The following is a 14,239-nucleotide window of genomic DNA, read 5'->3' as shown; positions in this document are numbered from 1 at the left end:
TTTGGTTCACATAATCAATTTAAATTTAAAAATTATAGTTCAATTTTTTATAAAGGTATTTTCGGTTCAAAAATAAAGAGCCAGCGAAACAAACATTTATACCAATTTGGTAACGAGTCCAATGGTCTGGCATCCACATTAGAGGGCGAGTTTCTCCTTGGCGAGGCTTCAACAATCATATAAGAATTGGTACTCGTCCCACCACTTCTTGCATGTTGCGGTTCAGGCATAATATTATCAAAGGGCAATCTCAATGGTGATGGATGAGCACTAGCCATATCATAATCTTTGGCACTGTCCTGAACATCGTGCATGTCTTTAAGTGCCTCTACTGGTTTACTATCCTTTGGGGAGAAAATGGCTTCAGAGTCTGGAATTTCCACATCAAGCTTCTGGACAGAACTATCATTTTCAGAAGCTAAATCTGTTTGGGGCTCATACTTGTATGCTTTGGTCATCTGAATCTCTTTTGTAGTCCCAACAGGCGTTGATTCGGCATGAATTAAGGGTGAAACATCCTCAACTATCGTCCCAGACCTTTTCTTGTGCACAAGTTTGGAACACTTTATGGGGTATTCAGTATCAGCATTGAGAAACAGGCCTTCCTTCACCATGTATGCTTCTCCAAATGCTTTTATCAAGAACCCATGATACTCCAAAAGGCCCTCAATATCCTCATCCTAATATAAAGCCAAAGATCAGTATACGAACATGGAAAAACCTGCTACAACACGTAAAGAAGTGGAAAAAAATGCAGCACTCATCCACATCTATTCAAGAAATATACCTCCATAGCAAGCCAGTAAGCAACAAGAGCAACAGGAAGACCCTGGTCATTCTGTAGACCACAATGTAGAGAAGCAAGTGCTTGGGCACGCAACTGATAAAAGTGGCAAAAAAAGATAAAGTTTAGGATTTCAAATCGGATGTACAATTGTAGCTTAGTCACATAATTACCAAAACATAACTAAATGAATTCCAGAAATTTATTTCCACCTATGAATAGCAAATTCAACATAAACTCAAATTAATCTTACTCAATCATCCTTCAAAAATTAAGGACTTTGAGACAGATACTTTATACAAAATCATGCTAGAAAAATCAAGTATTTAAACATGAAAATAGTCATATATCACGTAATTGATTGTGAGCAGCATATCATGTAATCAGATTGCCTCTGATAACCTAAAGCAATATCCTAAATTTTCTTCCAATGGTTGAGTAAAACCATGCCCAATCTATACATGGAAGCACTATGTAGTTCATGGAAAAGTACAATTCAGTGTCTTTGTTGAGCATAAAATAAATATAAAAGAATATCCAATACCTTTGCAAAGTGAGCATGCATTAGACATGCTTGAAGATAAGTTGCTTTTCTTGCAAGCCGAAAGAAGGCAATAAAATTACCAGTTCTGCAAGCTCTGCAAAAAATAAATGAGGAAAGGAAAGGTCAGACTACAAGTTTACAACCAAGATAACAAAGTAACAACTTTTGTGAGAATCACAACCTTGCTACATTGCGGGCAAATAGAACTTCTGGTGTCTGCCTTATCTCTGGAGTCATCTTTGCAAGATCAAGGGATAGCTCTGCAGGTTCAACCTAGCATAAATTGCTCATTTATTTATATTTTCTATTGCAATTGCAAATGAAACATTAAAAGTCAAAGCACTACAGAGGCCACTTACTTTATAACCAGGGTGCTTATCCAATTTGAGAAGAGCATAATAGCCTCGAAACTCTTTTTCAGTGGGAATATCCACTCCTTTCTTTCTGTGATCATCGTACATCTGGAACAATTCAACTGAAGCTTTGTTCATCTGTTCAATATTGAGGTGAGCATCAAAGCCCTCGGAAAATCCCTCTCCTTTAGTATATTCACATAATTCATGCATTGCAATGATGTGTAATTTTATCTGAAACAATGGAATTCAACTCATAAGCCTTTATAATCATCTGATACTTCTTTTTGTACAAACAGATGCCTGTAATTGATAACGCTACAATGAATTATATTACCAAATAATTACTATATATTTGGTATTTGACTGTGTGAATCCATAGAGCTTGTAATGAACTAATGAAAACCCATGATATTATCACTCAAGTAAGAGCAATAATCTGGATTTCACATGCATTATTATTACAAGAAAAGAGTGGGTGCTTATTTTGGCACAAATCTTGATGTTGATACTATGTCAGAATAAGCCAAACAAAATGGAAAGTCAAGATATCTGATAAGGGCTGCATGTTGAAGTTACTATTAACAAGCAGTGTCGCAATTCCACAACATTACAAATGACTAAACAAAAGGAAAATTTCGGAAACCAAAACCATCGGACGCCCAAGTTCAAAACATATAAGGGGATTTATTGGCAGTTGATGCAACAAATAAAGAGGAACTCAGACAACATAACTTAGATCATCAACAAGATAAATATGACCATACTCCAAACCAAGCAGGAACTCTAATTGATATAAGTTCATGCTGCTAAAACTTAATAGCACAGAAGGTATGAGTTACATATTTCTATATTTTAGGTTTCGAACAGGAATTACATATTCTCATTAGTAAGTGGTACCTACGAGGATGATGGACTTTGAACTCAAACTATTGCAAACAGATAATAAGGACATGGCTACAAGGATTCACCATCTGTTCCAGCATAGTAATAGCTCCTTGATTGAAAATGTGCTGCATCCTCAGGTCCATCCGAATTGCTCTCATCCTGTCCCACAAGAAGTTGTATATGCCAAGAAACCTCTCATCATAAGGCTGATCTAGCAAAGTTAACAGATAACCGATTGTCTTCTTCAGGATGGGCATAGGACGGATCAAGTTGGCTTCCCTCTCTGCTGTCCTAGTATACTGTCATGAATCATGATTCGGATTATTATAAAAAAAAGTAAAGTTCTCTTCTTTCACATGATAATAAAAGAATTAGTAATATGAGAATAACCTTCTTAACTGCAAGAAGTCTGCTGGTCACATTTCTATCCCCATCCACGCGTTCATACTGGTCAAGATCCCCTTTCCTTTCACGTTCTCCTCTCTCTGACTCTGAAATACAAAGGAACTAGAAAAGAAATTAAAGCATGCTTATACTCCCCATATACAGATATAAGAGTTATCACTTATCAGAGTGAGAATACCAGACAAGAAAAAGAAGGAAGATTCTACAGAGCAAGATTTTTGCCATAATGAGTTTGCATGCTTATTGGACGAATGAATAGTCCCAATCACTTCAACCTATCCAAGAACAACCCTTGAGTCTAGGTGAATTCTGTCAAAATTTTCGCTAAACTTTACAGGCTGTGTAACATCATCACTCTTAAAAAACCGAATAAAATTTGCATTGGATTTCTCTCAAACAGGACTTTCCCACCCAAAAATACATAAAGAATTCCAAAAGCTTCTTGAAAAAACTAATTGTAGAGTTTGAATTGTAGATCAAATGAAAATATAACAATTTTACAGGTTCACTCGGAGATTTTTAAATCTTGAGAGAAATACCAGGACACATATCTGGACATATGCCGATAATAACATTGGATGTTTCCCAGCCTTCATTATCAGAAACACCATGGCCATTGGTAAAGTTGCCAGGTGAATCCATTAAATGCCCTCCAATATATTTCTTCTCTAACACATACGCTTCATGTCTATTTGCAGACACTGTATGGTCTGCAACATCATCATTATTATGTTCAGATTTGCTCAAGTCTACCTTGAAGGGAGCTAAACGCTTTGCCTTGGCAAACATTTCACTGACAACACAATATAAAAAACCATTAAAAATTGCATTTAAGATAAAATACAAGCACAATAGAAATGGTGCTATTGGACCTAATATCTTACCGTTCATAGTTGTCTTCCATGGAAACAGAGTTTCCTTCAAAGGTTTTACAAGCGGAAAATGATGGAGGAGGTGACCTTTTCCTTTTAGGAGCAGTGGAGATGGGTCTGCTTCCAGCAGCTTCGGAGACACTAAATGGCAAAGATATTTGATGAAGTTGAGAATGAGGGTTGGTCTTTGGAACATTTGATGTTCTTCCCAATCTAGGAGGAGAAATAGAAGGTCTGGAAGAGGAACCACAAAAGTAAAAACAGACTCAACAAATGCACACTCTGTTTCATTTGCTACAGTAGCAGAACATGCACTGTCGCCAACAAGCTTAAATCATATCTTTCGAAATGCCAACAGCATTAACCTCAAAAAACATTGATAGTATGATAGCTTCCTGCTAGGCTATACTATATTGTTACAAACATAGGCTATCATTTTCATATGCAAATAATTTTGTTTTGTAAATTTCCCATATGCCCAATGAAAAGTTATGATAAACTTTATGTGTTACATTGCAACTCAACCAGTGTTTCTATTTATAATGAAAGTTATCTAACACTTGATAAAGTTGATAGAATGAGACAAAAATTGAATTTTGAATTCTGAATTCTGAATATGAGACAAATGTAATGATGTGATTAAAAATTAGAATTAGAGTTGAAGAAAAAAAAGAATGCACCTTGTAGGGTATTAGAATAGAAAATTGAGGAGAAAGAAAGGAAAGAAAATTGACGAACCTGGGTGGGGTAATGATGGGAGAAGAAGAAGGGCGAGAAAAAGGATCGTTGAGGCCGAAAGAAGGTTGAGATTTAAGAGGTTGAGCGGGTCCTGAATCCTTCCCAAATCCCTGGTACGTTGAAATCTTTTTCTTCATCTTCTTCTAACTTCTATGGAATTAATTCATTAATTAATAAATAATAATGTGGAAGATCAAGTGAATGAAAGAGTGGTTCCAATGTTTGAGGTTGAATGAAAGAGTGAGCACCGTCACTGCACTTACGGCTATGAATCGTCTAAATTAAACCCAACCACCTTCAATCAACCAGAACAACCTATTCAAAATAAATTATATATTCTTTTTCGTATTATCGGAGGGAGGTCGCACACGAATACGATGCGTTGGTTTATTTTTTTTCATAAACAAAACTATATTATATTAATAAAATTAAACAAAATATATTCAGTAAAAAAATGTTAAGTAGATGTAAAAAAAAATATAATATATTGACAATTTAAATAAATTAACAACTCTATCTTATTTTCATAACAAATCTTCTTTTTTTCCTAATTTAAAGTCTAATAGATAAAAATTAATTTAAAAAATTAAATTATATTAATAATCAAATAAAATAGATTCTTTTTCATAATTGATACAAGCCGTTTGTTTATTCGGATCAGTCCAGAAACACTGTTTTATCCTCGTAAAGGCAATGATTATGTTACAAATATGGTGACATACAACACGCGAATTATTGAATGCCACGTTGCGAATTATTGAATGCCACGTTGCCCTATTTCTCAAAGCAAAAATAAAAAACACCATCTTGCAATCACTATAGTCTATAGACTCGGGTCTACAATGACAGCAACACATACGTTATGTAATAAAAAATAAATAAAAATTGAACCAAACTACATTAAAAAATTGAACAATAATAGAGTTTGTGAACCAAATTGTAGGAAATTACTTCAGTACATGAATTATATGTCAATGTCACAGTTTGGTTCTTTTTTATTGTATTCAATTAAGTTTAGTGATTCGGTTTTTTAAACGATTTCAATATTCAGTTGGGTTCAATATTTTTTTAATAGTTCTACTATCAACTAATAATGGCAATTTGATAAGATTTGGTTCACAAAATCAGTCTAGATTTAATAATTATAGTTCAATTTTTTATAAAGCTATTTTCGATTCAAAAATAAAGAGTCAGCGAAGCAAACATTTATACCAATTTGATTTGAGACCAACCGTTAAGAGTTCGGCTCGATCTTATTTAAATATTGTAATAGTTTAGTTAAGTTTCTTAATTAACCAAACCATGAATGATCCTAACTACACAAGAGAGATCTAATATGTCTTCTATCGATGCTTTTGAATCTTAAATACATCAGTGTTGGTGTTTGAGCTATTAATTCTATGTCGTTGCTCAATTGTTTTAAAAATAAAGTCATCACAAATCACATTTCTAGTAGATAATCTTGATTAAAGGAATGAATGGAGGGAGCAAACTGGGCCATGGCTACTAAGACCTTATCATTTTCACAGCTGTTTAATGGTGAAATCTCACACCTAACAACACCATAATACAAATTTGTATGCGTGATAATAGACATATCTGTAAACCATGCCCCTGGTCAGTAACTCAATCAAAGTATCAAACGCTTCCCTTTTATACTATATATATATATATATATATATATAGTTTTATAACGAGTTCAAACTTTTCTTTTGGGGTCAAAATTCTTCAAAATACTGCCATAAATTAATGAGGCTATTTTATCAAGTCTCTATATTACTTTTACTGCTATTACTAACGAAAAGCACCTTCCGCTAGCACACATAAGAGATTGATTTCACTTGCATCCCATTTTCATTAGCTATGATCATATTGAAATCTTATCCACAGAACACACTATCATCAAATAACAAGAATTATGCAATTGAATTTATTATTTAAAGTAAAAGCAAGACAAGAGAGTTACTGCTCTAACCTCAAAACTAAACATTGATATTGCCTATTGGAAGCACCGTTTATTTATAGATTTCTGTACAAACGTCCCATCCCCAAGTTCAATTCCCATCACTTTCAACTGAATTATAGCCCAAAAATATTCATGCGGACGGGTGGAAGTGGAAGTGTGCAAAAATGCGATGCCATGAACAATAGCTAGAAAGCAAAGTAGAGGACCTCTTAATAACTAACTCAACTTCATCGCTTGTAAATTCTCACTTCCGGTTTATTTTTCTTTCTGTTTTCAGAGCATTCCCTCAAAGCTTGTATTTCTGCCAAAAGATCAGCAATTCATAAAATTGTGATGGTTTCTTTTAATGCAAAAGTAATGATGGCTTAGTTTAAACACAAGCATGGCATTGAAGCTTTATAGAGATAATAATTCAGAATTCAATTAAAGAAATTAATAAATAAAAAATAATGTGTCAATTTGACCCCTAAACTACCACTCTCTCTTCCATTTGGTCCTTGATTAGAGAAATATAATAATAAATAGTCCTAACTATTTTTAATCTATCAATTTAGTCTCTGAACTATCATTCTCTCCCATTTTTAGGATGGAGAGAGAATGAATTGAATGTTCACTCTAAAAAAAAACTCCACAATAAACTCTTAAAATTTGGTTTGGATGTCACTCAATCCTACAAAACTAACTGTAAGACACTCTATAAAAATTCTTTTCAGGTTATATCTCCGCCTCACGCAGGAGGGCCATGATACCAGAATCTTGGAAGACACTCTAATATAATACTAAAATTTTAATTATGCCTAATTTAACCCTAGATAACTGGCTTCTGAGGTCAGTGACCACTCTCACTTACAAATACTAATTTGGATCCAAGTGAAAGGTTCGATGAAGTCCAACAATACTTTCTAAAAAAATCAAAATTCAAAATGTTAATCAAATTAGAGGAGCTTAATGTCGAGAATGCATTTGAAAGTAAGAGGGTAACATCATGATTGCGTTTCATAACAGATTCAGACATAGAAAAAATGAATCTTATTAGCATTTTGCGATTACAGTGTTCCTAATTTCTTAGAGAGAATGCATAAAAACTGTACCTGTCTGGCATTCTTTCCAATTCCTGTTATTACGAACAACGCAGTCCTGAGAATTAATGGGGAAAAATGTCAGCTATACAACTATGAATTCGAAAATTTAGGGATTTAGGGTTATAGAAAGATGAAGAAGAGAATGAAGTGGACCTGCATCAAGAGATAGAGAGAAGAACACTCATCGAGCTGCTTCACGTTCTCGTCGTCGTCGTCCGCATCGCTACTGTGAAGTGGCCGTGGTGCCGCCAATGGTTTCGCTTCGCTCATGTGAAGTTGTTGCGGTGTCGCCGACGGTTTCCCTTCGCTCGTGTTCAGTGGTTGTTGCTCCATCTTAACGAGTCCGATAAAATGATCGATAAGCCTTTGCAAATTTATTGTAAGAGAATCACTTTCTTAAAAACAAAACATGATTTTAAAAGTTTTAATTTATTTGTTGAAGTTTATAAAAAAAAAAAATCTTAAAACTGTTTAGCTGTTTTTAGTAGGTTATAAAAATTATTTTTTATAATTAATTTTAGAAAAATAATTTTCATAATGTCAAATAAATATAAGATAACTTTTTAAAAAAAATTAAAAAAATAATCTCTAAGTTATTAAATACTAAAATTATATTTTATAATTTTAACAAACATACCCTTAAATTGAACTAGCATAATGGTCGTGTATTCGAAAAGACTGAGTTCAAAAATATGTATTCAGAAAGAAAAAAGGAAAAAAAATTCTATGGTCACGTGAGTAAGTCTGTAAATGTAAATATTTGCATTATGTCGAATGAGAGATAACAATTTTGTATACATTATCATCAATTTTAAAATATTATTATAAACATATAATTATCTTACAAAATAATATATTTTGTATACATTGGGTTGATTTTTATTTTTATTTTGTAATTTAATTGTTGAAATTATTGTATTTGTTTTTTTTTTAAATAAATTGTGTTTACAAGCATTTGAATAATTTATAATTAAGTCTCAAAATGCTACGACTAAATTTTAAACTATTCACAAATTTAAGATTAAATTACAAAAAATAGGAATCTATTTTAAAAAATTAAACAATTTATGTATGCAAAAAATATATTTGAATTAATAGTAAATTTAATATTCATACTTTTATTTGTCGAATATTTAATTATTTGTAGTGTTATTATATCGTAACAACATAATCGTCTTAAATAATTTAGAATTATATTTTATTCTTAAAAATTAAGTCTACCACTTTTGAGAATTGATTCTAATGGGCATAAAAATATTATATTCTAGGACCATTGCAAAATATTTAAACAATATATAATAAAGATTTTGCAACCTTCAAAATTTTGGACTCATGTACAGCAACCCAACCCACACGGACTATGGTCCACTCCTGCATAAAAGCAACTACAGTTCTTCGAAGGGATCTTGTTTCGTAATGATAACTTAATTAAAATGTTTAAAAAAATATTAAGAATACTAATAATATAGTCCTAATTTATTGACGTTGGGTATTGCCATAAAAAAAATTCTAACATCCATATATTTTATTTTTATATTTTATTTTATTAGAAGTAGAAATAATTATTTTAGAAATTTTTTGACGATGGTTATTAATTTTTAACTGAATTGTATTTTATTATTTTAATTTTTTTGTGAAAAAAAGAATAATAGAAATAAAATAAGCAAGAATTGAAAACATATATTAAAAATAAAATTACCTTAAGTTGGAGAGTGAATATTACTTTGTGACAGAGAAACTTATGTCTCTCATTTACAATCTCAATACTCAAAGAAAAAACTCAAAGAAAAAGATATGACTTAGGAGAGAAAAATGAATTATTTAAATAAAACTGTTAGTTAGTGATTTACCCCCTCCAGTAATAACTCTTTAATTACGATTATATATACTTTGGCAAACATATTTTTCCGTAATGTCCATTATTTGATAAGTTTTTTTTAGGCTAAATAGCACATGTGATCCTTTAACTTAATTTCAGTTAAAATTTTAGTCATTTATTATTTATTTATTTTTCTGATTTGGTACTTTATTTTAATTTTAAGTGTTAAGTTAATCTTTTATATTTTAAAATATCAATAATGTTATCTTTTTTTTACAAAAATTAAAAATATTCATCAAAACTTTCAAACAAAATCCATAAAATTAATTATAATCTTAACTATAATACAAATTTCATCAAATTCATAACTTAAAACTTTAAATAAACTCATATTTTCATTCTTTGTTTGATGTTGTTGGAGGTGAAAATACGAGTTTATTTGAATATTTGAGTTATGCATTTGATGAATTTTGCATTATATTGAAGATAATAATTAATTTTATGGGTTTTGTTTGAAAAAATTGATGATTTTTTTTGAATTTTTGTAGAAAAAATGATAATATTATTGACATTTTAAAATATAAAAGATCAAATTGTCACTTAAAGTTAAAATAAATTACCAAATCAAAATAAAAAAGAAAAGATAAAAGACTAAAACCTCAACTGAAATTAAGTTAATGGACTTGAACTAATATTTAACTTTTTATTATTATTATTATCGTCACGATAAGATTATTTTAACTTGAAATTTGAGATAAAAAGAGAAAAAAATGAAGAAAGAAGAAAAAATAATTAGTTTTAAATAGAGAAAATAGAAGAAAATGAATAAACTATTTAAAATTTAAATAAAAAAAAGATAATTCAATTAAATTTTTATGAAAATTTTCTCAAAAGATTTTAGAAAAAAAAGATACCAAAATAATTAACAATCTGATAAGATAATAGAATTTGCAAAATGTTTAAATTAAAATATATATAAAATTTAAATCGATAAAAATGAAAAAATAATTACAATAATAGATATAATAAAATTTATATACACATATTACTTATAGTTAATTTTAGATCCTTTATTGTATATCACATCGAGAAAGTTCTCCATGTAAAAACTTGTAAGTTAATTATTCTTCTCTTATTTTTGTTCTTTTTCCACTTAGTATATATTTCGATTTCACATGGAAATTTTGCCGGTATTTCCCAGCAAGAAATGTACCATTCATTTTCCTTGCTCACTTTATCACTATCATACACCATTAATTGGACACAGACATTCATTTCAAATTTACATTCTCCCATCAAACAATGAAATAACATCCCCTCATCAATTATTTTCTTTCGATCCATAAAAATATATTTTCTTTCAATATATTTATTTTTCTATCCTCAAAGTCAAGACTGTCTAATCTTGTCAATCAAAAAAGTAATACAATAAATTTTGAGAGAGGATAATTAAATTGAATAAGTGACATTAATATTCTTATATTTAGTTATCCGTGAACTATTGAGATAAGTTAAGTTGTGAAAATTCCATAACATCTTACTTTCTAATATATAATAACTTACATATAATTTTCATCATTTATTTTTTATATAATATTTGTTTTGATTATTTATTAATTTTTATCTTTTATAAATAATATTTTTAGTCATTTTTACAGTCACAACAAATCTCTTTTAACAATTGTCAATATATATCAATAATAATATTCTTTCAAAAAACATTAATTTAATTGAATAATTTACTTATACTTGAAAACACCCTTTTTACATGTTTCAAAATAAAATATATGACTTCACTCCTCTAAATTTTTATTTCTACAATATCTTACATTATTAAAAACGTCTTTAATTATAAAAAAAATGATTTACTAGAACCCAAAACCTTAAAAATAAAATTAACTTTTGAAAATAGACAAAAAAAGCTTTTTATCAATTGTTTACCATATACAACATTTCGGGTTCATCGTATTGGAGTGAAAAGAAAAGTTCATTGTATTGACAAAAAAAGAAAAAAAATAAATAAAAAGTTCATTGAATTGGACAAAAAAATACATTTTTTTACTAAAAAATTTACATGAATACTCACACAATAAAATGGAATTTTTAATCTGTTGTGTTTTGTCTCACTCTATTTTATATATTTCATTCGATTCTGATCGTTTTAAATTATCCAACAAAATATTTATTTATTTTTATTAGATATATGATTCATTATATCTATTAATTGTGGATTTTTTTCTATAATGGGAACAAATTGAATTGGATTTAATTTTAATTACGGGATGACAATAAACAAATTTATACTACTAGATTTCAAATTAACATTTTTTAAGATTATTATACAGTTTGACTACAAAATTCATTTCAACATTCAAATTTAAAATTATATTTTAACTCAGAAAGTCAAATATTTTAAAAATGTATTTTAAAAACATGTCAATATATACCTTTTGGTTAAAAAACAAGTCAATATATTATTACATACATTATTGAATATATCAAACAATAATGTATATGTTTTTTTGGTCAAATTCATTATTTTGTATATCAACTTTTTTTACATATTTTTGTTTATACTTTTAGCTGAAGGGAATATATCAAAACTTAAATTTGAACACGAGTACAATAAACTTATATTTAAACACTATTTAAAATGTGATAAAATATATACTTATATTTAAAGGAAATATCAATTTTTAACATAATTTTTTATTTTAAATTTATCTTTTGTTTAAACTATTTTATTTGTAATTTTATTATTTTGTATTCAATTTTTTTTGACAAGACATTTTTTATTGAATTAAATAATTGATTTTTTCTTAAAAAAAATTCAGTTTAAAAATTATTCTAAACTATTTTATTTACAACTTATATCCTTCCTTATCAATCAAATAAATGAATTTTCTTAAACAATCATATAAAAAATCTAGTAAATTATATTATTTTTATCAACAAAAATAATGTGCCGTATGCACATTAATAATATATAAGATCAATATATAGCAAAAGCTCGTGTTTTATATTTTTGTCCAAACTATTTTATATTTATGGATATAACATATATAAAAATAAATTTACAGATTAATTAGAAAAATAATAAATCATGTGATATTTTGATTGGTTAAAAAAATTATTTTGGTTGAAGTCAATACACAATCTTATTTTTAGGTAGAGAATTTGAATTCAATTTTTGAGAAGTGTTTAAATTTGCAAAAGTTGAATCGATAAATCAGTATGGCTAAATTAAATATTAGTTTTAATTATTTTTTTGACAAAAAAAAATAGTCTTAATTATAATCGATTTGAATCATCAAAGCTATAGAGATTATATACTCAACTCAATAGATCCAATTAGGTCATGCTCCAAATCAATATATATCACGAATTCATTATTATTTTCTATTTATCATACAAAATAAAGCATGTGGTGATAAGGAATATAAAAAAGATGAAATATTGGACCATCAATATTAATATCACACTCTCAAACGTTTAAATTTTTAAGAATGGTCCCAAATGTATAGGAAGTATTCCACAGCTATAATTTTTCGATTCCTCCTGATAAAAAAATAATATTTTTTAACTGAATCAAAAGCCAAAATGAAATTGTTAAAAAAGTAAAAAAAGAAAAAACTTTTTTCTTTGCCATAATTAAAAAGAAAATACTATAAAAAAAGAAGATAAATTCACATTCAAGTTTAGAAAAATAAAAGGACTAGAAAAATATATTATTTTGACTAGTGAAAACTATTTTATTTTATTATATATATATATATATATATATATATATATATATATAATCAATCACCAGTAATTTAATATTACTCGTATATTTACTTATTTTTACTAATTTTTTATTTTAGAAGAAATAATTTTTTAAATATATACATACATATAAAACTACTAGTTTTCTTTTTAAAAATGCATAATAATAACAATAATATGTGAATTATTTTCTTAATATATTAACAGATTAGTGAAATTTTATTTAAATATCATAAAATCCTCGCCAACCAACATTTAAGTAATTGAAAAGACAAATTTTCGATAATGTAACCAATAGCATATAGAATTACATTAATTAATGTATTTATTTTTAATGCTTTATTGTATTTCGAACAATTTTATTCAAGAGAAAAAAAAAAAGAAAAATCATCAAATTGATTAGATTTTTACTCTTGAACAAAACTAATATTATTAATAACAATACTTTGAAACATTTTTCTTAATATATTAATAGATATTAGTGAAATTTCATTTATGTATCATAAAATTCTTTCCAACGAAGATAAGTTAACGGAATAAGTAATTCTTTGTAACGTAGATAATTCTAGTTAGAATCTCGTTAAAAAATGTGTTCACTTTTATTGTTTTGTCATATTTTAAACAATATTACCTTCTATACATGTGTGAAATACAAATAACACATTTTTTATCAAATAACTTTTCTACGAAACTAAATTATTATTGTCATTTGACAAATAGATTAAATTAATATTTTTTAATTGATTAAATTAATATTATTAATAACAAAACATTTTCTTAATATATTAAGAGACATTAATAAAATTTCATTTATATATCACAAATCAATTCCAAGAGATTTCCGAACTAACAAAATAAACTTGTTATTCTTAGCATAGTTAATCTCGATTAAAATCTTGTTAAAAGACGAGTTTCTTCTTAATGTTTCTCGGTATTTCATACAATGTTACCTTCAATAAACGATACATCTTCAAAACATAAATAGAATCTTTTTGTAAAATAACCTTTCTAATGAACTAAATT

At 28.0% G+C, this 14,239-nt stretch overlaps 2 protein-coding genes across 4 annotated transcripts; both read right to left on the bottom strand.

Moving 5' to 3' along the window:
• On the bottom strand, positions 1-6,699 carry LOC140918605 (SAC3 family protein B-like). 3 transcript variants are annotated; one of them, XM_073369565.1, is made up of 11 exons: positions 6,560-6,699; positions 4,585-4,734; positions 3,859-4,080; positions 3,514-3,767; positions 2,960-3,060; positions 2,653-2,868; positions 1,688-1,915; positions 1,510-1,601; positions 1,329-1,422; positions 788-880; positions 1-680 (listed from the first exon to the last, which is right to left on the bottom strand). In XM_073369565.1, the coding sequence occupies exons 2-11, from the start codon at positions 4,719-4,721 to the stop codon at positions 48-50; spliced, it is 2,070 nt and encodes a 689-aa protein (XP_073225666.1). In that variant the 5' UTR covers positions 4,722-4,734; positions 6,560-6,699; the 3' UTR covers positions 1-47. The 3 variants fall into 3 exon arrangements, with proteins under 3 accessions (XP_073225666.1, XP_073225665.1, XP_073225668.1); XM_073369564.1 differs by lacking the exon at positions 6,560-6,699 and adding an exon at positions 4,848-4,866; XM_073369567.1 differs by lacking the exon at positions 6,560-6,699 and having other exon boundaries at positions 3,859-4,059; positions 4,585-4,993.
• LOC140920748 (uncharacterized) lies at positions 6,487-8,017 on the bottom strand. Its single transcript, XM_073369573.1, has 3 exons — positions 7,786-8,017; positions 7,642-7,687; positions 6,487-6,851 (listed from the first exon to the last, which is right to left on the bottom strand). The coding sequence occupies exons 1-3, from the start codon at positions 7,963-7,965 to the stop codon at positions 6,778-6,780; spliced, it is 300 nt and encodes a 99-aa protein (XP_073225674.1). The 5' UTR covers positions 7,966-8,017; the 3' UTR covers positions 6,487-6,777.
• Positions 8,018-14,239: the final 6,222 nt, after the last annotated feature.

The sequence above is a fragment of the Cicer arietinum genome, chromosome 1 (assembly GCF_000331145.2).
Source record: "Cicer arietinum cultivar CDC Frontier isolate Library 1 chromosome 1, Cicar.CDCFrontier_v2.0, whole genome shotgun sequence".
NCBI classification, from domain to species: domain Eukaryota; kingdom Viridiplantae; phylum Streptophyta; class Magnoliopsida; order Fabales; family Fabaceae; genus Cicer; species Cicer arietinum.
The sequence above is the reverse complement of the archived record's forward strand: the minus strand, read 5'-3'. Positions and strand labels throughout refer to the sequence as shown.